We start from the raw sequence: 26,905 nt of genomic DNA, 5'->3' as shown, positions 1-26,905 counted from the left end.
CACAAGAACTGTAAAGCCCCTTGAGGTAGAGCCTGCTCCACTCCTCGTCCAGCCTCTGCTGACGGCTGATAATTCCTGGAGGTGCCTGGCTTGCAGGTACACCACCACAGTGTCTGCCTCCAACCTACGATTTTCTCCTCGTGTCAGTCTCCATCTTCACAGGCCCATCTTCCTTCTGTATCCTTCTCCTCCTCTAAGGACATCATTCGTACTGGATTAAGAAGGGCCCACCCCACTCCAGTACGACCTCATCTTAACTACCGAATCTATTTCCGTGTAGGGTCACATTTTGAGATACTGGAGATTAGGACGTCTTTCTTGGGGGACACAATTCAATCCATAACATCCCTCATCAACACAATTTTGGAAATTAGAAAGTGGACAGCCATTTCTTACCTGTCACGTTATGTAACTAATGTTCTTCAAAGTGCAGCTGACCTTCCTAAACAAACCAAATTCTAAATACGTTGTTTAAGCTTTTCTTTAGTAATTAATTTCCTTTTTCATAGCTATTTCAGAAGAAACAACTTAAAGAAGAAGAATTCTTAGCTATTAATTAAAATAACCCATTAATAATTTATGGTTCTGAGGAAAAATCCTATGAAGTTTGTTATGCAAACCCAACATACAAATGCCTGGAGGAGCGCACTGTTCCTATCGTCCTCTCCCTACCCATCACTACTTGCTCACCAAGTACAAACCACCTGGCCACCTTCAAAACTCAATTCATGATACCCCTAACAACAGCCTGCCTAAAAGCAGTAACAGAAATATATCATTTATTATAATATGAACTTTATACTAAAAATAGAACTACCCAAATCTTACAGGTGAATATTATGATGCAAATCAATCGGCATTTTCATTACCCTTTTTGCAGTAATGGCATAGAAAAGAGCCAGTTAAGGAGCCAAAGTTAATAAGGTCACAAAAGCTGGCCGAGGGTACTGTATCAAGCCTCTGAAAATAAAACCAAACACAAGAAAATTTGTTTCTGTATAAATAACCACATGAAATAAATTTTGGAAATAGAATTTCTATTGGAAACCCAATTTCTGAGCGGACCGTGCTGCATATCCCGCCGCCATCATCCGGTCCAGCCACGCGCTGCTGCGGAGACAAACGCCAGTGCTAAGCGCCTGTATAAAAACGTACTCAAAGTATCTTCTTCCAAGTACGGTTTCAACAGGGGCAAAAAGATCCTACGGGATGTAGGCCAAAGGAAAATGGCATACCTTTCTCATAATCTGAGAATACTAAAGTGTTAAAAAGCAAGGTGCCTTTTTATTATACAACAAATTCAGGGAAAAAGCACTTTACAAGCTGGACACAACGTACTCGTCTGACTGCTCTGTCAGTCCTGAGGCGGTACCGTGTCACAGGGCTGTCTGCACCCCGTGCCCTTACACATCTCTGCTCTTTCGGCCTGGAATGGTCCTCCCTTCTAGGACCACAAGTCCCTACTCTGCTTCCTCTTCAAGGCACGGCTCCCAGCGCATCTCCTCAGGGAAGCTCCCAGCGCCGCCCAAACAGCACAGACAGAAAAGCCTAAGCAGGGGCGCCTGGGCGGTGCAGTCGTTAAGCGTCTGCCTTCGGCTCAGGGCGTGATCCCGGCGTTCTGGGATCGAGCCCCACATCAGGCTCCTCTGCTGGGAGCCTGCCTCTTCCTCTCCCACTCCCCCTGCTTGTGTTCCCTCTCTCGCTGGCTGTCTCTATCTGTCAAATAAATAAATAAAATCTTAAAAAAAAAAAAAAAAAGAAAAGAAAAGCCTAAGCGGCATGAAAATGGCGTGTATTACCATACTTAACTGTCCCTAAACCGTACAAACTCATATGTTTTCTGCCTCTCATACGTAACATCTACAGATACATGAATTCAGTACCAGAAACTTCTTGGCTTTTTCTCAGAAACTTTATTCAGGTCTCTACTCTCAAAGAGCCTATGATGTTCGCTGCAGAGGAGAGACTTAGCTGCAAACTGAATAAATAGTAAAATATAAAATAAGAGAGTGTGTGATGAAGTTTTAAGAGTTCAGAAAAGAAGCCACCAGTACACCTGGAGAAGAAACTACAGATGATGACAACGCAGTCAGAAGAGGAAAACCCGAGAGCGGTGTATGCAGACACAGCCAGGAGAGAGGACACGGACGCGCAGGGGGTCCTCATACGTCAGGCCAAACAGCAAAGCTGGACGTGAGAAGGGCCGGCCTTCGGGAGTGCTGAGGGCGAAGTGACACGGCAGGACTATCTGGACTCATATTCAAGTCTCCCACCACTCCAAGATTCTACTGGAATTCTTGAAAGTCAAAACTGTGCATAAACCAACTCAGGACAAAGTAGAAAACTGAGGGGTCGTCAGCAGACCAACTCTATCATCAAGGTCATGAAAGCACGAACAGCAGAGAGCAGAGTAAGTCTAGACCTCTCTCCTCAGTTTCCGTAGACAAGTATATCCAAGTGCGCATTCAACATTCTTTACGTGGATGTCCAACGAACATCTCCCTCTCACATTCTCAAAGTTCACCTCTGGTACCTCCCAACAAAACCTGCTCTACTCACAGTCTTCCGCATCTCAGTTGAGCACAACTCCATCCTACCCACTTGCTTAGGTTAAAAGCCACAACTTCCCCCTCTCATACCCCACACACCCCCCCGGAAAGCGTCAGAATCTGCCTACTCGCCACCTCTGTGACTTGGCGGAAGCCACCATTACATCCCACCTCGTTTCCCTTAACAGCCTCCCTGGTTCTCCTGCTGGGCTGCGCTCACCGCCCCGCGCCCACCTCCATCCGGGCTTCTCCAAAGGCTAGTCTCAATGGAGCAGCCAGACTGACGGTTAATACGGTAAGCCAGATCATTTCTATCAAAGCCATTCAGGGGCGCCCGGGTGGCTCAGTCGGTTGAGCGTCCGACTCTTGATTTCGACTCAGGTCATGATCTCAGGATTGTGGGACTGAGCCTCGGGTCCACACTCTGCAGAGAGTCTGCTTGAGATTCTCCCTCTCCCTCTGCCCCTCCCCCATTCTCTCTCTCTAAAATAAATTCTTTAAAAAAAAATCCAATGGTCCCTTTTCTCTCAGAACAAGAGCTACCTCCTCTGCAATCACTGGCCAGGTCCTGCAAGATAGGACTCTGCATTAGCTTCACACTCACCCAGCACTCTCCTTTCAATCCTTGCTCTCTCTGCCCAAGCCGCTATGGCCTCTTCCTTTGTCCTCGTACTCACACGCACAATCCCGCCCTAAGGCCTTTGCGTGGCTGTTCCCTCTTTGTGCAAAGCACTTCACCCGGACACCTGCTTGGCCAGGCTAGCTCCTACCTTTGTTTCGGTAAGACTCACCCTGATCAGCCTATTTAAAATTATAACCAGCCTCCCCTCGCCGCCCCGCCACACACACTCCCCTCTACTCGGCTGGGTCTCCTCCCAGAGCACTAAACATCCTTTGCCATGTCTACTGTTTCCTGTCTGATGGGGGTAAGGCTGTTTACGCCCCCACCCCACTCCCTGTCCTGGTGTGTTGTAAGCACAGGGAACAAACAGCACCTGGAACCTTCTCACCTCGTTGCAGAGCGAAGGTAGCCACAACCAGAACACATACTGAGTGAGAGTGGCTGACGCGCACGCGACAAGAGGAACCTGGAGAGACGCCCCCACCCCCCCCACCGTGAGGCCAGCAGACACAGAGGCTGGGAGGGGGCCACGTGGTCATAATCAGGCCGATCAATAAAGTCACACTTTGAAGAACTGTGGCATCTGCCACCCCTCTCCTCCTCAACCTTAGCTCACTGGATGGCATTTCCCACAGAAGACTGTTCTCTAAACAAACTCAACACGCTGCCTTGGGTGAGTCTGGGCTTCTGGTGGCACTAGGGGTAGCTCAACATTTGTGGGGTCCCCACCCTTGTACCCTAAAGGAGAGCCCACCAGTCTACTTGCTCCACCCACTTCCACAGACCTCCCGGCCATCCTCCTGGTCAGGGAGGAATGTGCCCAGCAGAGACCTTACCTCCATGATTCAAGAGGAAAGCCAAGCCAAGTACGGACGCTATTCAATCTCATCTGTTTAGAGATAAACGGACCACTAAAGATGACCAGATATTTGAGTAAAACCAGTAAGACAAACAATTCAACTCTACGGGAGAGAGAAGATTCAGGCAAAGGAAGAGAAATTGGAGAGGCTTAAGATATAATCATAAATTTGGAACAGGCTGTTAAAAAGGGAATAATTACAAAATAGAAAATACTCTTGAGATTAAGATTCATCTTTCAACAGACGATCTACTACTATGTTATCCCCGTTAGGTGGCTGTGAGCCATGCATGCGGCTCCTGAGCATTGCAATGTGGCCTGTCCGGACAGAAAAGTGCAGTAAGTGTAAAACACATACCAAATTTTGAAGACTCAGTATGAAAAATAGAATGTAAAATACCTTTATACGTATTTCATCTTGAAATAATACTTTAGATAGACTGGGTTAAATAAAATATATTATTATAATTAATTTCACCTGTTTCTTTTTTACATTTGCTAATATGACCACTAGAAAAATTTTAATTACATATACGGCCCATATTGTATTTCTACTAGAAAGTGCTGGTCTAGAATATATCACTAAAAATATTGCCAAGAATACAGAACAAAAAAAAGAAGCAAAAAATGAGGAAAGAGAAATATCATGAGAAAATAAATAACCCAGAAAGGCCAGCATTTGACTAGTAGGAGTTCCCAAAAAAGAGAACAGAGAAAACAGAGAGAAGAAATGTTTAAATGGCTGTAAGTCTTCGAATGGAAAAGGTCCATTAAGTACTTAAAGAAAAAAAAGAGGAAAAAAGAAACCACAAACCCCAAAAACTTTAGCTAGTGACATATTCCTGAAAACCCAGATTACCATGGTTGACAGGTTTAAAGGGATTCCAGAAGGAGTGGGTGTGGGGGGAAGTCACCTGCAACATAAGAACCCAGTTAATGACAGACGGAGGAAGACTGCAAATGTCTCAACTGTGAAGCGAGAAAACCAGGGGGTGGGATGGAAGCGCAGGGACAGGGGTGTCATAGAGCGAGGAGCGCAGAGAGCTCAAGTGAAGATGCAGGTTCAATCTGAAAGAGAAACCAGCAGTGGGACTGAAACCAATGGCTACTGGAAGCTGGACAGGGAGGTGGACAAGTCATACTTCGCAGTGGAAAGAGGGAGTCAGCAGCCCCCAACCACACGGGATCATCAAGAACCAGAAACGTATTATTTCATGCTATGGAAGAAGCCATCAGAAGTACTAAACATAGAAATGGTTAGGTGTGATTCATTCTGGGGATTAACAGGAGGGGAAGGGCATGACTGCGTGGCAGGTGACCCTCCCCATCTTATGCCCTCTGGTGCAATATGGGAGTCTTCCACGTACAAACGACTTTAAGAAGAACTAATCTGACAGTAATAAAGTGGGAATAAGTGAAAGGGGTCGGGGCTAAAGACTGGCAAACCAACTAGAAAACACTAGCGGTACAGAAGAGAACAAATACTGGAAAAGCTATTAGTCACGAGTGTCAGAAGAGTAGATCCAAAAGGCTGTTAGAGAAAGAAGTCAGAGGGTACACTGCGACAGGGATGATGAGTGAAGAGCATTACAGACGTCCTGTGCAGAAAGTTTGGGAGAAATACTGAAGAGAAGAAAGCATGCACATGAAGAATGAAATCATAAGGGTTTTACACTGTGGTATTAGTGGGACACCCAAATGCATGAGCTCCACAATAGGAATTCTCACTGAGGATCAACTGTTGGAAACGAGAGGGTCTCTGACCCTCTAAAATGACACATAAGCGCAAGTCTGCTTGCATAACAGAAGGGTGGGGGCTGGGGGAAAGAGGGCACGTGCCTGCTGCTGTCACCCAATTCTCAAAAGGACCCATGACACTGCTCCATTTCGTGGGAAATACTGCACTGATCTCAGGTTCAGGGACACAGCTGTCCATGTGGAAGCCACCAGCATAAGACAGTTAAGAAGAAGCTACAATATACAACCCAATCATCAGTCTGTCGAGGTAGACCATGTACAGAGGAAGAACGAGGACAGCTCGTGCACACGCCCAAGGGGCTCAAGGGACAGGAGGCGGCAAGGAAGAGACTCTGCAGGATCAAAAGGAAGAAAGCAAAGAGGGAGATGTGCACAAGGAGAAGAAATCTCAACTAGAAACAAGTCAATGCTGGAAGAAGAAGCATTTCCAGGAGATCTGAGCAGACACAAAATACATTTCACCAGATAAAAAAAACAAGTGCGGAAGGGGCGCCTGGGTGGCTCAGTCTAGTTAAGTGTCTGCCTTCGGCTCAGGGCATGATCCCAACGTTCTGGGATCGAGCCCCATATCGGGCTCCTCTGCTGGAAGCCTGCTTCTTCCTCTCCCACTGCCCCCTGCTTGTGTTCCCTCTCTCTCTGGCTGTCTCTCTCTCTGTGTCAAATAAATAAATAAAATCTTTAAGAAAAAAAAAGCAAGTGGGTAGAGGAAAGAGAAAGGAAGGGACACAGATAAAAAATAACACCAAGAGAGAAAGACAGTGGTATCCGATAGGTTTCCCTAAAAGAAAGAAGAGGGGCACCCAGCCGGCTCAGTTGGTGCAGTGAGTGACTCTTGATCTCGGCCCCACGTGAGGTACAGAGATTAGTTAAAAATAAAAAATCTTTTTTAAAAATTAAAAAAATAAAAAATTTTAAAAAATGAAAGAAGACTGTGTGGCTATGGACAGAAAATAATTTTAAAATTTACACCCATTTTTCAGAACTTTGCATTTCACTCTTCAAAACGACTGAGTTGAATCTTGAACTAAACAAGTAATACAAACAACATCCAATTTTCAAACCCTGCAGTATCTTCCTACACACAAGCAGACAAGCCTCAAGTCCAGGGGAGTGCTACAGGGCCAGCCAGCACTTGGACAGGACCAAAGTGGACACGGGGCACAGCGTTTTGACTGTAGTAGAAATTCGCTCAATACTCATTTCTGCTAAAACTGCAAGTTACAAGCTCTCAACAACCTCTATGCAATGGGTCGCCCAACAGAAACCCTTAACGAGCCAGCAGAGGGTGCCTATTTCTATTTCTGTATTGTCTTTACCCAGCAACTGTCCCAGGGGCCACCTGCTTGCCTTTCCATGATGCCAGAAAGTATCTGTTAACGTGTGGGTTCTCTCCTGGTTCTTCCTGGCAAATGTTATTCCCAATACCATGATCATTTTTTTAAAAAGGATTTATCCATTCACTTGACAGAGAAAAAGAGAGAAGCAATGTGAGTGGGGGAGGGGCAGAGGTGAAGCAGACTCCCTGAGCGCGGAGCTTGACCTGAGGCTCGATCTCACGACTCCACAGATGACGAACTGAGCCGAAACCAAGAGTCAGACGCTCAATGGACTGACTGCGCCACCTAGGTGCCCCATGATCATTTTTTTATTAATTACTTTTCCGTGTGTGTGGATGGGGGGCGGGGGTGGGCAACAGAATCATTACAATCTAACTCTTGTTCTAACGTGTTTAAAACACTCAATATAGAACCAAAATTCTATCTTTTAAACTTTCCTTATTTCTACAAAAACTTTATTTGTATCTGTTATAGCACCACTCAAAAGAGTTGGATAGATTTTCATCAAATTTGGGGGGTATTTCTGGAGTGATTGAACTGAATATAAAAGACTGTGACAAAAACAAAATTCATTTCGGGAGGGCCTTCCCCAAGAGCTAAGCAGTTACACCCCAAAGCAGCCAACACAGAATGTAGTAGAGATCCTTCTGTCTGTCAGGGGAACATGACACACATATCAAAACAACATGGAGAATCTGAGGAGTGTTTCAAACGTGAGATCCAAATCTAAGGTCACAAGAAGAAATTCTGGCTTGCCATGGAGCAAATGCTTGTCAGATGGAAGAATCTATCTATATGATGGTTATCAGCTCTCTAAAATAAAACAGGTGACCTACAGTGATAACAAGCAACATCGACATCTCCAAAAAGTTCTTATTTGTTTAAAATGGGACACCTGGATTAACTAACTCAATTTTAGTTACTGTATGTACCTGAATTTTATAAAACTATTTTGTTATTAATTTGGTAGCTTATAGTTCAGAGACTCCGCTAACTCAGAAACAACTATACCTAAATGAGGCTGTATTAGAATGTCCAATGTATTTCTTTATAAACTGCACGGAAGCAAGGATAATATTACTGACTTCACCAAACCAGCAACTTAATCATAAACAGAATGAGTTTGTATTCCACTACTAAGCACCATGGTAACATCTCAAGATCAAGGACGTCTACGAACAGCCAACACGATTTCAACTTTCTGGTTAAATTAGTTATGTGAAAGCCACAATGACCATAGACCAATTTATAACTGCTATAAAAATAAGTCTCCTTGAAGTCAAAGTCACTTTGTATGCTGCTAAGTGACTTTTAAATGGCTGACAAGACATAATCCACTTTCAGTATTAGGATGCTCACAGGTCTTCTGCAATAGAAAGAAAAACTACAAATAACAATTGATTAAAAATTTACCTTCTTTGAATTTCCAATTCTTCTTGTGATGGACCATTTTGAACTTGGGCAGGTAGCTGAGAATTTTGTCTAGGCAATGTTGGCCCTAAAAGGGAGGAAAACATTATAGATGAGCATTATCTTTATAGTTAGCTGGACAGAGGAGATAAAATCATGAGAAGAATAACATAAAACCATCACATATTTACAAATGTATCTTCTTTTTTGTTTAGCAAAATAAAATATAAGCTTTACATAACACACAGCAAATGAAAGACTGCAACATAATACTGTCATCATCTCCAGAAGGCTTACTTGAAACAAATGGAAAACATCAACGATAAAGGAAAAATAAACATTTATATATGAAGAGCTTGAGGAAAACAAGTGTTCAATGAGCATCTGAATAGGCACCTGAGCTGGACGTTTCTAAGACAATGAGACATTCTCTTTCTTATTCATGAAGTGGAGAGGGAGAACTTAAATGAAAAAATCAGAATTCAAAAACTCACCTAAATAGAACACTGGAAATGAAAAACAGGAGAGAGAGAGCATGAGAACCTTATTACTAGGATGAAGAATGCTAATGCATTTATCAAATTTGCCCAACTTAAGCTGCCATTTTTATTTAATGGCTTGTCATTTCCAGCACTGGTGAAAACAATCATTTGCTAAGCTTCTATATATAATTAACCTACTTATCTGAATTTTTAACGTAACAGAGGTAATCTTAATAACTTTTCATTTGGGGTTAAAAAAACAAAACAAAAACAGAAACAAACCAAAAGTAAAAACCACCCAAAAACCAAAAACCAAAACCCTACATTCAAACCAACATGGCTCTGTCACGAGAAACTAATGACCATCCATTCCCACATACCATGTGCAATGCAGACCCATTTTTACCATCTTATAAACAAATGCCACTAAATATGGGACGTTGTAATGTCACTGGATATAAAAATTAAATGTGTCATGAGAGAAATAAATACTGGACCTAATATGCAATGCCTAGGGTTAAAACCGAACAATCTTGAAATCTAACCCAGTAAACAAGAGAACCCAGTAAACAAGTAAATCTAGTGTGCCAGCAAGTGCCCGTAACAGATATTTTGAAAGTGTTTTGTAGGCCGCTAGTACCAGAAACAGGGTAAGACAGAAACACTTCTGTGTCCTAACACAAGTTCTTGGTAACTCTGTGCTGTTCTGGGGAAGTAAACGTTGCCGCTAGAAGGATAAGGCTCCTGGCAATGTGGTACAGTACTGGCATATTCCAAATGTGGAAAAACAGGTAAGTGGATCTAAACTTACCTACTAAATTTTTTTCTCATCTCTTTACCCACTTCTAGATTAATCATGTAATTTGTCCTCTAAAAGACAAGTTACATGACAATTGCAGTGATGTATTTCATTAGATTTCCTAAGTTTGCTACTTTGAAAACCACACAAAGGAAATATTAAAATAATATTAATTCTACGTCATCAGCAACAACAAAAAAATCAAAAAGCTTTTTAAATTAATGTTAAACACGCACTTAAAATTTTTGCATAAATGAAAAATAGAACTTGTCTAGGAAACAGGCCGGAATTCTTTCCTTCTTTTGGAAATGAACATACTTATGTAAAAATAGACTGTCATATGAAGCCATACACTAATGTCTAATACTCTCAGAAGGAAAAGATGTCTTGTCTCTTCCGGCAGAAGGAGAGACAAACAGAAGATTGAGGGTGGAGGGTAAACTTGAGAAAATATAAACTATTTGGGGGAAGTATTTTTTATATCCAAAGTTATGTGTTTATCCAAAAATATTAAATGTGAGCATTTAGCCTGGGCAACTCAAGAGACCATTCTGGCTTAATTATTTTTTAAAATAATGTTTATTTAAGTGAAAAGCTCATGCTGTTCGAATAATTAAGCAGCTGGATCCCACGGGGTCAGAGAGACTGTCCAGAACCCATCCCAAAAAAGGACGCTGACATACTGTTCACATCTAGCGCAAGCATTTGTGACCTCTATAGTGATGCTGACAGATGAAATTTTCCAATATAAATCTACCAATTTAAGTTTTAACTCAAATATAAATTCAAGAAAAGGGTGTCAAAATTTTAACTCAATCTTGATTTTATTAAAGAGATTTTTTTAAACTAACAAAAGTTTGATATAACTCAAAAAAAGTTTGAGAAAAAATTACCTTTCAAAAGCAATTTACAGAAACTTTTGGATTTTTGAAGTTAAAAACTTAACGAACTTGTTTTAAAAGGTTTTAAAAATGTGGGAAGTATTCTCTGATATCATTAAAAAATTAATTTATCACAGTTTATTCATGCAGCTAAAAGAGGAAAACTTAAGGAAGATCTTTTTAAAATGAGGGGAATTCTGATCCAAGAAAAGCTCTTACGAGTGTTTTCTACATGATTCTTTGAGGTAACGGGCAGCTTGTCTTTCCACAGACATCCCCCGGTGGTGGGACAGAGAGAAGGGGCCTTCCGCTGGTGTCTTCTCGCACCTGTATTTAGTCTAGTTGTCTTGTCTGTTTCTCCCCCATCAGAACTGTCAAGTCACGATAATGAGCACACTGAAATTCATGTGCCTTTAAAGATAATGTAAATATACCGTAAGCACTAACGAGAAGAGTTCGGGGTCACTTAAGAACTGCAGGGACACGATTTCATGCTTCCTTCTGGTCAAACACTCTGCGGGGTCATTCAAGTGGTCGATCCCACCAACATGAGGCTCACGACATGAAGCAGCAACGGAGAGCAGTCCAGGCTGCCAGCTGCCCTTGTTTTCTGCACTGTATGTACTTTCGGTCATACTCCTACATGAGTATCTGTGTTCTCAGAGAATGCAGAAAAAGGCACTTCCCTAGCCGGTGGGCAAATGACAGTATTGTTATGAGCATCCCGTGGTGGCTGACAGTTCTCTCTGGGAAAAAAGAGAAATCACACGTGAGCCCGCTCATCCCTATGTGGTGTCATGAAGAACAGCAGCTAACTTTGAGGGTTACTGTCTCTGTTTCATTACCAGAGCCAGAGACAAGGACTGATATTAATCTGTCCTAGCTAGAATTCATACAGCAGAGATGTGACTTAGTTGCTAATACAGAAAATGTGTCCGTGTCACTGACAGGTTCTCTATAAATGATGGAAAGCAGAATAGAGTGTCTCTCGAATCCAGGAAGGAATGGCATTTCAGTCTTGACTTAATACTGAGTTTTGGCTAAAGCACACTGCACCTGCTGTCACATTTTAATTTTCACAAATCTGGTTTCACACTTAGCCACAGACTGCTTAAAAACACAGGACTAAAAGACCAGGAGGTGTTATTATACACAATACAATCAAGTGTAAACTTAGCAATGTGGTAATTATATTATTGTACACAGTTAAATCAATTAAAGGTAATAATGGGGAAAATCTGCTTTTTAACACATTATTTTACAACTTAAAAATTCACCCTTATTGAGGGCAAATCAATCCTCTCTGCAATTGGGTTAACTGTATCTATTATTCTGCATGTGGAACTCAACATAGTAAGGAGCAAAGTACAGAACATCAAGTAGGTTTTCAGAATGAACTAAAAAAAAAACACCAATACCAATAATAACTCATGGCTAGTTCAAAAGGTGGCCTAGAAGAGCCCCCAGGAGGAGGCCGAGAAGCATCGCTGAGAGTCACTGATTAAGCCCTGGGGAGCAGGGAGTTACGAAGACCAGCAGCACAGGCTCACTGCTGGGACCCTGTCACCCGGAGCAAGCCGAAAATGGAACTTTAGGTCATTAAGAAATACATCAGAGTTTCCATTTTTGGAAATTTATAACACATGCTTCTTTGCCTAAACCATCAGTACATAAATTTTAAAATAATTCGAAAGAGAATTAGGTAAAGAACCAATATCAGAAATACTGAAGAATCACATCAAAAACTGAGTCACATGGATAAAGTATATACACACAGCTGAACTGTTTATCAAAGATTTTAGCAGTATTATCACTTTGAATTTTATCTCTCATAGAATAATTGGGCCAAAGTAAACAGGAATAAAAAAAGATATATCTATATAGATATATATGTCCAAAAAAAAAAAGTTCTAACGAGTACGAGTCATTTTTTGAACTTGGTTTTCCAAAACAGAAGGTTTTAGAATCAAATAAGGATAAAAACAATTCAGAAGAAGGTGTGCGTGTGTGTGTAAGCGTGCGTGCATGTGTCTGTGTGTGTGCACACACAGCTCTATCTTTGTGTAAGGGCACGAGCATGCACCTGCCTGACTGCGACTCAGGGCAGCTAAGGGACGTCTCCAGCTCATGCATGCGAACAACACATACGTGTGCATGTGTGTGCACAGGAGTGCAAGAGCACTCTCTAAGCCCAAACTCGCTCCTCACCTACTGTACAAAGAAGCCTGTCACTCAGGAGCCAAGCTGGGGAAGCAGCAATGGCTTACATCCACCTCACGACATCTGCGCCTACAACTTAACTCAAGCTGAGCGAAAGCTCCCTTCAGCTAAGACACATTCGCATTCCTCAAAACATACTAAGGTGGATGTCATTCTGTCCCTTAAGTTATAAATTAAAAGACTGCTTCAAACAAAATAGTTGAAAACAAAAACGAACAAACAAAAACCCCTCTCGTTCATGGTGCAAGAACTGAAGAAGAATTAGTTTTGGGGCCCTCATCCTAACTACATCCTCACTAAGAAGCCAACTCAAAAGCTGACCGAATCACCTACATGAGCCACGACAGATAGCACAACATAAAACGTAGCTTGCTGTTTACCCCGAATACCACAAGCCAGACTATGGCCTACGGAAACAAAAGTTATGGAAATGTGCAAGTAGTATGTACCACAGCTTGAAAAAATAATGTAAACATAATGTTGCTTACCACAGAAAATACATCGCAAATTAGTGCTGTCCTGGGTAGCAGCAACCTTGCTCTGGGCTGCAACAGACACCTTGGTGTTAGAAGCTTCACAGGACAACGGGCCCATCTGAAGAACTTCACACAAACTAAAAGGTGCTTTCAAAGGTTCAAAATGTTTTTATACATACGTCCTATCTAGATCCTCATTCTGGAAGCTCTGTAATTTAATAAAAACGTATCTTCTTTAATATAAACTTTAAAAAGAATTTTTATGGGTAATCTTATTTGTGGAAAAACCCTGTAACAAGCCACAGACCAAATGATGCACAGACCAAATAGCTTCTTTGCAGAGTTAGACAATCAGAGAGTGCAATCGATTGACATTTCACAACCATATTTTACAAAGTAAATGGAACTGAGGTATAGGAGGTCAGCATCCGTGGCTGACTTAATTTCACAGTATCTACCCTCTTTCAGTATTGCTCATTTAGAGGACTTTGCAGTTGAAAAAAATTCAGGGGAAACACTTAAGATTAACTTAACCTAAGAAGAACTCATTTCTACTAGTTGAAAAAGACAAAAGCCATTTTAACCAGCCTCTAGCAATTAAAGTGTTTTACAGTCACTGATGTAAATAAGAATATCTTCATTGGCTTTGCAATCTGAAAAAACATCAAAACTACCCATTGTTTTACCAAGCCACATTTTATCATTCTTTTTTTTTTCTCAATATGCATATATATACTTGACAAAATATCTTATTAAAAACATGTGGCCACATCAAATAGCCATTTATTATTTAGGCTACCTATGTTAAAATCTACCCTAAGTATTAATGAAGTAAATTCTCTTTAAGGGAAAAAACTCAGTGAGAAGAAGGTGCTAATTTAAGAAAAGGGGAAGAAGGGCTTATATAAAATCAAGGTGACACTCAAAACTGGGATAGGAAAAACAAAATTAAAAATTTTCTTAGTATGCTATTAGTGATATCCAAAACTTCGTATCAATAATTTTCTATAAAATTCCAAAGAAATTCTTTTCAGCCTAGGAAAGATTTTCTTTTTCCGTTCGTATTAGCCAAAAAACAATGAACAGATTAAAATATATTGACTCAAGAAAGACTGCATAAAGGCAAACAAGACAGTATTTTAGATTTCCCCTAAACTGTGTTCTTTAAATAATACAATTTATGCTAACTAAAAAGTTTGCATAGAATCAGAACCAAACCAATTTAAAGACCATACATCTGAAAATGGTAATAAATCTTAAATAATCAGAATTTTAAAAATCATTTTTAGAAATTAGATTTAATATCATCCAATTAAGTTTAAACCTTGCTTTAAAAATATTACATACAGCAGATATTTTCAAACACAAACAAAATAAATAAGATTGAGAAACGTCACCTTTGCTAAGTACTTCCAATAACCCCGTCTATTATTATTATTATTAAAGCCGCATGCACAACATTCACTGACAGGAGAGAGACCACAGGCATACATATAACATGTCTACCAAGTCAATCACATCATTTCAAAGCAGATAAACAATTCAGGAAATTTTCAACAGTAATATTTTAAGTCTAAACTTCAAAAGAATCTGTCTTACCAATGTCTGTAAATGACTACTTCTGTAAAGTCTTTATTAATAAACATGCCTGGTCTTCAGGTTTTACCCTTCTGTTCCTTTAATTCGTGTTTAAAGGGAAAGAGTAAGGAAAATATAAAAACTTACAAGAAAGCCCTGAGAAATGATTTCGTCTCGGACAGCAAAGCACCTGCCGTGCTGCGCGGCCAATCATTTTGGCACAGTCATCTGACCACTGTCAGAATGCAGGGAGACCATTCGGACTGCGTGAGACCCCACATTTTCCACCAAAAATTCCCACCCTTGTCACAGTTTACAACTACTAAGCACCACTCTTGCTCTCAGTATCTTCAGACATCTTCTGTCTACGGACTTCTACTTCTCGCCACCACATGAAATACTGATCTCCGTTCTACCGCAGTCGGCATTTCCCGAAGCCGCGCGACTGCTCACCCGGTCGGACACACACAGCTAGTGACGCTTCCTGCCGAATGCTGATGCCACTCACTCTGGGCTCAGCCGGGGAGGGGGGGGGAGTGGGCAGTGCAGGAAGGACAGTCACTGCCCAGACTGGGCGGATGCAGTAACAGGATGCCTGCAGCATCCTCACTCTCAGGGCAGATACAGCGTTCCTTACGGCTCCCGTACCCCCAAGAGACCGCCTCTTTCCAAGTCAGCCCAGGACCAATCAGGCTTGGCGCTGAGAGGAGCACGGGTCCTGCAAGAAAGCACGTGCTGAGGTTACAATGCCCCCAAAACACAAAATTTAGCAACAGTATTGGACTTCTGGAAAGAAAAATGACGTCGTCTATCAGCCACTCTGCCCGCAAGCCAGTGCCATCACGGCTGCTCAGTCCTAATGCAGTCTGCAGGGCGGCGACCCCTAAGGCTCTGCCTGCCCCGCTCTCTCCCCTTCGGTGTTTGGTGTGAGCAGCGAGAAGGAAGCAGCCTGCGAGAACCAGCAGCAGCGACCAGGACAGGGTGTTTGCCTCTGCGCAGCATGATGGCGTGCTACTGCTGGACATCATCACGACAGCCGGCCCTCAGCTGCAGTCCCGCGGCACCTGGTAACGGGGACATCACCCATCCTGGCATTTTTTTTTTTGCTGAGGATGCAATGAGATAATGTTTGCTTAAAGCTGGTTTTACTTCAATTTACTCTTTGGAAAGCCGGTCTGTTGAGCAGGCACACACATCAGCTTCCAAATGAGCAGTGTTGGCGCTTTTGACCATCAGTAGGGCCCCCAGGTATTACCCTCACGATCTCAAAGTTCTACGACCTACGTTTTGAAAGGGAATGAAAATAAATGTGTGTGTCTGTTCTAAGGTGTCTAGAAGAGAATGGAGGAAGACACTGCAGTGGTGTAGCTGCCTACCATGAAAAAAACAAAAACAAACAAAACCAGGTACCGCGGGAATGCAAACTGTGCAGCCGCTGCAGAAACAGTATGGAGGTTCCTCAAAAATTAAAAACAGAACTACCCCACGATTCAGCAATCCCACTTCTGGGCATATATCCAAAGGAAATGAAAACAAGATACCCAAGAAACACCCGCACCCCTATGTTTGCTGCAGCCTTAGTCACAATAATCAAGATACTGCAACAACCTACTGTCCATCAGCAGATGACAGAAGATGCAGAGTGAGTGTGTGTGCGTGTGTGATAGTCCATCCACGGAATACACACAATGGAATATTAGTCAGCTGTAAGAAAGAAGGAAATCCTGTCATTTGCACGAACCTGGATGGACCCTGAAGGCATCACACTAAGCGGAATGAGCCAGACAGAGAAAGACAAAGACTGCACGGCATCACTTGTATGTGAACTTTAAAAACAACAACAACAACAACAACAAAACTCATAGAAACAGTAGAAAAGTGGTTGCCAGGGCCTGTAGGTGGGGTAAATAAACAGAGGTTGGTAAAAAGGCACCAACTTTCAGCTATAAGATGCGTAAGGACCAAGGATCTGATATACACACGGTGACTGTAGTTGACAGCACTGTACTGTATAACTGAAATGTGCTAACTCACTCAAGCGTCTGTCTGTCTGTGTCTCTCTCTCTCACACACACACGAAATTAAGGTGATAGAAGTGTTAATTAACTAGATGGGAGGGGTCCTTTCACAATATATGCCATATCGGATCATCAGGACATGCACTTTAAACATCTTAAAATTTTGTTCTTCAATTATACCTCAGTAAAACTGAAAAAAACAGACACATATAGACATACGTATCTCGGTCTCATTCTGCAGGGCTCCGTGCCAGCAGATACGAGAACTACAATAAAGAGCAAACTGTGTTCAGTGTGATGGCATTTTAATACATTTTCAAAAAATTTTTCACATTGTTTTAAAATACGTGCAGTTTTTAATAAAAGAAAATCTTCATATACCTCAGGAAGTGGGGCATCATGCATCTCTAGCTACACATGAAAAAAAGCCAACATATAAACCTCTCTCTCGTGTCGCTGTGCCAAGTCTTAGGCAAAGTGTACATGCGATGGGGTTCCCCTGCCCCCTTCAATTCTTTAATCCTTCCCCAACTAATGGTCTCAGGTACATCTTATTCCCTTCTCAGCAAATGGAAGATGGCTGCTAACAGCTCACAACTGCGGATAATTCATGAGGCTTGAACAGCGACAGTCCCAACATGCTGCCTGGCCCACACCTGTTCTGTACACTATTTATTTTCACCTGTGGAATCGACGACTCTGCCCCCAGCTAAAGAAACCGTCAGAGCCAACCATAATGTACCAATCCTGCCACGTCCCAACACTCGTAAAGGCATGTTTACTTCTCTGCAGAGCAGACCGTCCCCCCGACCACCCTACAGGCCCCGCTCTGCCGCCACGGGCAGTGTGACGCACATGCGCAGTCAGGCAGCGGCTACTTGAACAAACAGGACCAGCTTACCGCTGGAGCGCTGGCTAAGTCTCTAAACAGCACCGTGATCACAGTGACACAAACCAGAAATCCAGGGCCCTCCTCACCCCTCCCTTTTTATTACCAGTGAACCTACTGCCAAGCCCCTTCCTGTCACCTCGAAATCTCTCTCCAAACGGCCTCCATTGCCACATGACCTCTTGTCCAGACAGTGGTTTTCCGAGAGGGATGCATTTATCCCAGAATGCTAAACACACACTGGCATGGGAAAGAAAAGAATAGCACTTCTATTTCTGTTCATTTTTCTCTCATCCTTTTTCTTTTATGTTTCATAACATATGCAGTATGTCAACACCAAAGTACCTGTACCTAAGCCATACGCACACACGGAGTGGGGGATAAGCTCAAGCTCCCAGAGACCGCCAGCCCTGACTGTCACGACGCGGCGCATGCTGATCTCGGTACGACCCCCTTCCCCGCGGCAGCCAGTGATGCCTTAGCGACTGAGCCAGATCAAATCGCCTCCCTCCGCACAATTTCTTCAATTGCTTCCACTGCTCTTCAGATAAACCTCAAACTCCAGTGCCCTCTCTCCATGACGTGGCCATGGTCTCTCTCATCCAGATCACGCTCTGTCTCCCTAGGCTCCAGGCACGCCGGTCTTTCCATCTTTCCAGCGTGCTCTGTCGAGGCTCTGCACGGCCCCCTGACCCCGGCCCTGACTTCCGCGCACAGCAGTCTTCTCCTGGGCGGTGGGAAGATTTCCTTCCCTGCTCCCTAGAACGTGCTGGTAGTCAACACTCAACCCGGTTCCTATCAGCCTCCCCTCCACTAGGAGTTCTTTTTCCTACTTCAAGTTTTAGCCATCTACGTTTTCTCCTGTTAGCCACTTCGAAACATCTGAAAGGATATAATAAGCATAAATATAAATTAGGTAATTATCAAATTTTCTAAGAAATTTGAAGAATCTGTCTGAAGATTTCAGAGAGAAGTTTTAGTACAATATTATAACGAGGCAAAGTGGGCCAAACTTCTGCTTGGGCGAGAGACAGACAAAACGCGCCACGACAGCCTACAACTCTGGAGACATGGGGGGGCGGGGAGCAGCAAGGCAGCAGCTCCGCGGGGAAGGCTCCCGGGAGGCACCGTCAGCGACGCCCGCCGCCTGAACTCCGATCTGTTCTCAGGAAGCTCACAGCCCCTCCCTCCCTTATCCACGAGGAGGAGCGGAAGCGTGTGTAACCAAGAAAAGTGTTTGCACTCTCACCCGTACAACACAGAGACTGTGTCTCTTTGCTCCTACTTTTACAAGACAAACAGAATTAAGAGAACCAAAAAAAGTATCAAGTTTCTAAGCTAATGCTCTTGGATGTGGAAAAAAATGAAGGCAGGGCAACTGTGGACAGGAAAACCCAGCCTGGGAACAAAAGAAGACAAATGTCAGGGACTTTGCGAGACAGTCAAGCGCTTCCCTCTAGCCGCATTCAGCTCGGCACACACTTCTGCTGCAATTCAGCAAGTTTCACAGGTTGAGTTTGTTTTTAAACTAAAGAATCTGCGGAAGGCTTTCTGCTTTGCTTTTTAAGCTCTTTATTTTAAAAAATGCTAAGATTCAGTCATGACTTTCACAGTCCAACAACTTCACAATAAGAAAGCCAACTGGTGAAACGTGAGCGCCCCCCTGGCACAACTGAGCACGCCTAGAGGCGTGACACACGGTTTTCACTACGCTCTCCTTCTCAAACTGCCCCGCGCGACAAGACGGCTGAACCGTGAACACGTCACGCTCGACAGAGCCGGTCGCGAAAGAGCACGTATCGCCTGCTTCCACGTATGTGAACGTCCAGGACAGGCGAAGCACAGAGCAGCTCGGCGGCCGCCAGGAGCGGGGAGGGTGCTGACGGCGGCCTCAGGCGGGGGGCTTCCTCGGCCGGGAGCAGCTGTCTGGGGCTGCCTGCGCGGCGGCTGCTCTGCCGGCTGAAGCACTGACCACCGCGTCGCACGCGTCACACGGGGACGCGACGCGCGCGCTCCAGACAGCTGTGAAGGACAACAGCGCCGTGCTGGGGCTGCACTCTTCGTCTCAAAATCGTTCTTCACGCAAACGTGACAAATAACCTCGACACCTATCACCGTCCCCTTATGGGAAATACAAAAAGTGATTATCTCTGGGTGGTAGGATTCTAGGTATTTTTTTTACATTCTTCTTTATGCTTTTCTGTACTGCTTAAATTCTTACAATAAGCACACAGCTTTTTAATCAGGAAAAAACCCCACTTACTTTCCCTTGAAAACAAAAATGCTATGCTGGAAATGGCAGTTCCATTAGCAAGAGCTCTGGCCTTGGATGGGAGACATGGATACGAACGACGAAGAAAGTGACCCGAGTAGTAACAGTGGGCCGACCCCAAGGGTCTGGAAGGGCTGCAGAGCCAGGGTGCCCTTTCCAAACTCGAGAGCCGGTGTGGGAAGGCCCATGCAGTACCCCCGCCAGCAGGAATCAACACCGACGGCGTCTCTGAGGTGGGGACTCTGAATATCCGCGTGCTCAGGGTGGTTCATCCCGGCGACGCCAGGACAGCAGTCTCCCTCTCCGTGGGGCCGGGCACCCGGCTCTCATCTCTGCACGCGAATTTCAGATACTCCAGCACACACACCAAGAAGCAACTTCTAACGAAAACCACACTGGGCAACAGATAATTATGACAAAGGTGCCCAAATTTACTTTTTGAAACTCAAAATTATGTAAAGTTTTATTAGAAGGATAGTTTGGAACACAAAATAAATTGGATGGTTCAGGTGATGCAAGGTTTACCGCCTTGGGCTGCTGGTGGGGTGGGGGTGTCAGCAAGGATGGACCATGAACTCACTCTGCCGACTGAACACCAGAAGCTTCAGTCTCTGAAATTTAATTACATCCACAACAATATGTACCTTATGTCCCTACTCTTTGTTTTTTTTATTTTAAAGATTTTAATTACTTAAGAGAGAGAGAACAAGCTACAGACAGAGCACAAGCAGGGAGAGCGGCAGGAAGAGGGAGAAGCAGGCTCCCCACTGAGCAGGGAGCCCCACTCGGGGCTCGATCCCAGGACCCCGGGATCATGACCTGAGCTGAAGGCAGACGCTTCACTGACTGAGCCAGCCAGGCATCCCCATGTTCCTACTCTTTAAATATACTGTCTCATGATTAGTGATTAGTAGTCCATAAACGCTGCTGCCAATTCAAACGTGATGGTTTGTGATGGTGATGAAGCATTGGTATATTTATTTAGGCGAAGAATACTGAAAATGGGATCGCTACTGTTACCAAACTTATAAAAATTAAGGAAACTTCGAATTAGGAGTGTCACAGGTTCCCCCTCTTAATACTTAATAAGTGTTACTCAATAAAGTACTTCTTTTTCAGGAAAACTGTACACTAAATACTTACCTTTTAAATTATATTTTTAGTATTTTAGTCATTAGGTTTACATTATTCTTACTTCACTAGACATTTTTCACATAAAATCTGAATCTTTTAACCACTCACCCTCAAACACAAGATGTAAAAGCAGCAGCAATTCACTGTTATTTAAAAACAAAATGGGGGGCTGGGGGGGACTTCAGTATCAGCAAGAGCCCAGGAGGAACCACCATGAAGTGCCAGGACCACCTACTAGGGCCTAAGGGCTTTCCGATGTACTGTGTGATTGCCGAGTCATTACACTTTGTACTATCTACTCAGAGTTAGCGGTCGGCCTCGCTGGACTTGAAGATGCTCAAAGGTAACGTCTGTGCCCTGTTCATCATCCCAGCGCGAGCAACCAGCACGACCAGCTTGGCACAGGGTAAATGATACATTTGTTTAACTAAAGTGGTTTTTTACAGAATCCGGGCAATTTAAACAGAACCTGCCGAAGGTATACTGCGTGCCAGCGGTAGTCTAAGCACCTTTACATAGTCCATCCAAATGCTGCACGTGGGTAGGAGAAACAGGAGAATGAATCTGTGCATAATTTTATTAATAGAAAAGAGATACACAAGACCAGAAATACTTTAAAAGTCAGGGAAATAAAAGTGTTTTTAAATAAAAAAACAAGCTTTGTGCGGACGGAGAAGTGGGGGTTTCCGTAAAGCCTAATTCAGTATAATGTAAAGAAGAACCCAGAAAACCTGTATCTGAAGTTTTTAATGGACTGTAGGCTTCCCATGAGCTTCCAGGAAAGAATTAATTCTTTAAAAAGCAAGGAAGCAGCCTCGTCCATATCCACTTCCCAGAGTAAAGAAATTCAGGTGAAGGTAAGTTCTTTGCCCAGTCCTTACGATCAAGAGCCATAAGGCAGGACACAGGAGCAACCCTGAAGGCAGGCAGAACTTCAGACACCAGGAGTGTCTTGAGAAAGGCAATCTGGCTGTGCACCCTCTTACCGTGTGTCCTCCTAACAAGCTCACCCTGAACTTGTTCGTGAGCAAGTCACACTCTACGTGCCGGCTGCAGGGACCAGGGACCGTCACTTTTCACAGGAAGATAAAGCGCACAAGAAACACTAGTGGGAAGTTTTAACAACATCTGCTCAAAACCATACTTTACTGAGTAGAGGGTAAGTTTTGGCAGAGAAACAGAAGCTGCACTAACAGACAAGGTGGAAACACCACAGTCCTGAACACCTAGCGCTTGTGCAGAGTGTGATACTCGAAAATAAAACTGCCCTATCCAAACGGAAGCAGATGTGTTTATTTAAAAGTGAAGAGACATCATTCAAGCTGATTTCCCCAAAGAATAGTAGGTATCCCTTTGGAGCAGTAAAACAGTTATGGCTTCCTAAGAACAGAATTCTAGACACTCCAACATTCATTCATGGAAATAATACTATCAAGTACTATTACTGCATTAAACATACTTGAGAGCTGTTTATAGCTCACATCTTAATCCAAATTAGCAGGCTGTAGTTTACATTTAAAAAAATATATGTAGGGGCGCCTGGGTGGCACAGCGGTTGGGCTTCTGCCTTCGGCTCAGGGCGTGATCCTGGCGTTATGGGATCGAGCCCCACATCGGGCTCCTCCGCTGTGAGCCTGCTTCTTCCTCTCCCACTCCCCCTGCTGTGTTCCCTCTCTCGCTGGCTGTCTCTATCTGTCAAATAAATAAATAAATTCTTAAAAAAATATATATATATATGTAAGTGTCCTTCGGCCTTCAGCAGACAAGAGACGCTTTGAATAACTTGATCTGTTTGTGCCAACAGAGTCTGCTAGTAAAGACTAGCATTGTCGCTAACTTTGGTTCTGCCAAATTTATTTATTCAATCCAGAAATTAACAGTTTAAAGTGTTCTGAGAAAACAGTAAGTCTCTCAGTGGTGAAAGAAGAAACAGAAAGCCAAGGACCTGGATGTAGGGGTGTGTGTTTACTTAATGCAGAGTCAAGAGGGGCCAGCTCCTGAGAAGCAAGAGCCACATTAAGGAGTCTACTTTGTTCTAAAAACAACAGAAGGCTACCACAAGGCTATCTGGTGCCCAGGACAGAGGGAGGGCAACAATCTACACTGCCCCCTATCAATACAAGGTCCATCTGAAGCAGTACCTGCAAAGAGACTAGAGACCCACTTCCTGGGAATTCATGTCACTCACCCAGTCAATATCTTCAAATTGGGGATGTACGATTCTAAAGCTTAAATATATAAAGACTAGGGTTCTAAATCTGAATAAGAAAAAGTAATTCTTCGTGTTTAGTATAGCATTAACACAGTAAAGATCAGGACGGTATTCGCAAAGGAGACTCCTTACTATAAATGCATTTCTTCCTAGTGAACGACACTGTCATAACCAAATACCCCTGAAAGTTTCCAGAAAACAGAAGCCATTTGTTTTCTGGTGTGAATTTTCTCAGAAATTGCAAAAGCCCACAGAAACAGCAGGTCTACCTTACAAGAACTATTTTCAGTGACTTGCCACGAGCAGCTCGCTGTGTTCATTCTACCGCACAACTGCTGCCCTGTCCCACTTGTGGGACGCATGCTGCCGGGCAGACATTTCTGACCTCGTCTGTCTTCTCTACCCAATTCATAGTCCCTTAAGGTGCACAATTTTGAATTACTTGTTTTTGTTTCTCGCATAATATGTAACATAGAACCTTATTAAGAGTACAAATAATTCTGTTCCCTGTGGCTTTTCTTCTTTTAGATTATGAGACCACATACCTGTTAGGAATTTTTAATGGATTAAGGAAACAATATTCTTTATATATACAATACTGATTTCAAAGATACCACTGTTTAATACCATCTTCAAAAGACTGATTAGAATTTTTCTGTCTTGCCAGGAACATAAAAACGGAAAAACCCAATGTTCATTCAGAGGCACCAATGTACACGTGCTCTTTGCCGAATACAAACACAGACAAGCCCAGAATACACTATCCCATTTACAGATCGATAAAAGCACGTCCAAAATTCAGCTGTAAGAACGGCGGGGCAGGCTTGGCTGCCACTGTTGTCTTGTGACTGGTCTCACCACAGAAGTAGTTCCTGCAATTCAGTTCTCATCAATGAAGAACAAGATACTCTGTTCTATTAGAGCTTCTCCCCACTCCCTACATCCTTCTTTAAAGATGGAAAAGTCCTACAAAACAGGTATCAGAATTTTTGACATCCAGTAAATGCTCCTCCAATTTATGGGCAACAAATATGATTAAAATTCAGGAATACAAGTAACTGTATATAAATTACTATTCTCTTGCGATAAAACATGCAAACAATCAAGGATGACAGCCTCGGATCACCGCAGCATCACTCATTAGATTTTAAGCTATTCGTAAAGTAAGCTGAGAAATGTCGTCCCCAGCTAGACCTGCGTCAGACAATACCTGACAAGATGTCCCACCGCCAGAGAAGCAGAGAAACAAGAATAAGAGGCAGAGAGAATAGAGTGTCTGACAACAAACTTCAGGCTACGGTCACCTTCTATAAGACGATTACACGCAGATTAAACAGAAAAATCCTGTCTCTTTTAGTCATTCAGTCACATCCATCTCGGAGCGGGATCAGATCTAAGTCTGCACCGTAAGACTAAAGCCATGCCCGTGAAAAATGCAGCGTCAGACTTGAGTCACAGCCACGCTCAAGAGCTTTCCCCAAACAGCTAGTGATCTGGAACTTAAAAGTCCAGAAGCAAATATTTTAAAGTTCATTTATTATAAATCATAATTCCCAGATTATATGAACCTATAATAATTCACCTATTAGAACATAATTGTGAAAATCACAAGAGGAGAAGTCACAAATGTACCAACGAGAAACCAGAAGAACCTGAACTTCTAAGAGGCAGAGCTCAAACAGCAACAGTGGTTACTACCGCTGGACAGAAGATGGTTTCAAATCTAATCACTGGGCAATTTTTATACATGGAGCATGAAATAAGGCCACCAGACCTCCCTCCATTCTCCCTGACGGTGACAGGTGGTGACGAGCAGGACAGGAGTGAGGTCTGCACTATGCCTATTTCTCTGACATGCCCGGCCCCCAGGAAGTCATCCTGATGGGAAGGAGAGAAGATGCAGAACAGACAGAGGGAAGAACAATGATAGGAAGAAAGGCCCGTCTGTTATAGGCAAAGCTATTACAGACACAGAATCCTAAAGAGATAGAAAATATGGAATCCTCAATTCTCATCCACTAGACAATCTTATCCAGTAGACAAGAGCTCTTTGCTAGGCTGCCTGGAAAGGATAAAAGCCGCCGGAAATTTTCCTCTCAGTCCACAGTCTCCCTGATGATTACAGAGGGCAGTCATCCTCAAAGGTTCTGGTCACAGGCCTCCCCGTACCCTTAAACATCATTAAAGACCCCGAACAGCTCTCGTTCAGATGAATTACAGCTACTGTTATTTGCTGTATTAAATAAACAACATTCTTCCAGTTTTAATTTCTACTAATTCATTTTTTTAAAAATTAAAAATTATTATAATTATTTTCCAAAATAAAAATTATTTCCCAAATAAAAAATATTAGCTATTAGGATGACATGGTTTTATATTTTTACAAATCTCTTCAATGTTTGGCTTAGTAGAATACAGCTGGATTATTTTATTTGCTTTTGCATTCAGTATGTTATGGCACCTTGTTTTGGCTGAAGTATAAGAAGGAAAAAGGAGCGCCTTAGAGACACCCTGAAATGGTCTAGGAGAGGGTCCTCAAGGGTCCCTGGAGCACACTTTTTAAATCCTGAGTTAGGGTTTTCAACTCAAGATTTCTGATGCTGCAGGTGGCTTGGCCCAAAGAAAATGAGAGTATGGTGAACAATCAGGCAAAGACCATAATCCAGGGATGGCATCAATCCCTCCAATGACAAGGGGACAATGAGGGCACCTACAAACTACAAGTGGAAGCTACAAGGTAAACATTCATTCAAACTGTCCTCTAAGTGACCAAGAACTAGCTACAGAGTAATTCCAAGTACAACTCAATGCAAATGCTGGAGCATAAAGCTATACGGAACAAATGAGAAGGATGTGATACCTTAGTGTTTATCGCCTGCACTAATCCCGTCACTTTCCAGTCCCAGAACTTTAAGGGGGCTCCTGCAGGTGAATGCGAGACCAGAACGCAGAGAACCAAAGGGAGGCCAAGGGAACAGAACCCACGAGAGGCAGCCTTCCAAGGGAATCTGGCTCTGGTGCACCCGCGGAAAGAAGGGTGCCTACATTACATTCTGGAGAGAACAGAGATCCATTATCCAATTCACTTACAGAAGTGCTCAGCAACCCTGTGCACGCCCAGCTGAGAAAGGCAGAGACACAGGCAGAACACTGAGGCTGGGAGGTATGATGGGCGGGGCACAGGTACTAGAAGCCTAACTCAGGAGCTCCTGACCTGTTCCACAGCTGGAAACCCTTTTATTACTTTAACCCCCTTGGACTAGATGTTCGGAGTGAGCCTGTTCAAAGAAACTTCTTTCACAAGTAATCACATATGCAATTGGTCATGTTTTCAATTCAGGTACTGGGACTATTTAAACTTTTCTTATTGGCATCTTGGAACAATCACAAAATCACAGAAAGATCCAAA

The 26,905-nt window shown here is 43.2% G+C and overlaps 1 protein-coding gene across 1 annotated transcript in view; it reads right to left on the bottom strand.

Moving 5' to 3' along the window:
- Window positions 1-26,905, bottom strand: part of ENAH (ENAH actin regulator) — a 135,727-nt gene that overhangs the window by 25,453 nt on the left and 83,369 nt on the right. Inside the window, 1 exon segment of the mRNA XM_057314883.1 lies at window positions 8,539-8,623. Within this exon segment, the coding sequence (XP_057170866.1) occupies window positions 8,539-8,623 (85 nt within the window).

Source organism: Ursus arctos, unplaced genomic scaffold (genome assembly GCF_023065955.2).
Source record: "Ursus arctos isolate Adak ecotype North America unplaced genomic scaffold, UrsArc2.0 scaffold_2, whole genome shotgun sequence".
Taxonomy (NCBI): domain Eukaryota; kingdom Metazoa; phylum Chordata; class Mammalia; order Carnivora; family Ursidae; genus Ursus; species Ursus arctos.
The sequence above is the reverse complement of the archived record's forward strand: the minus strand, read 5'-3'. Positions and strand labels throughout refer to the sequence as shown.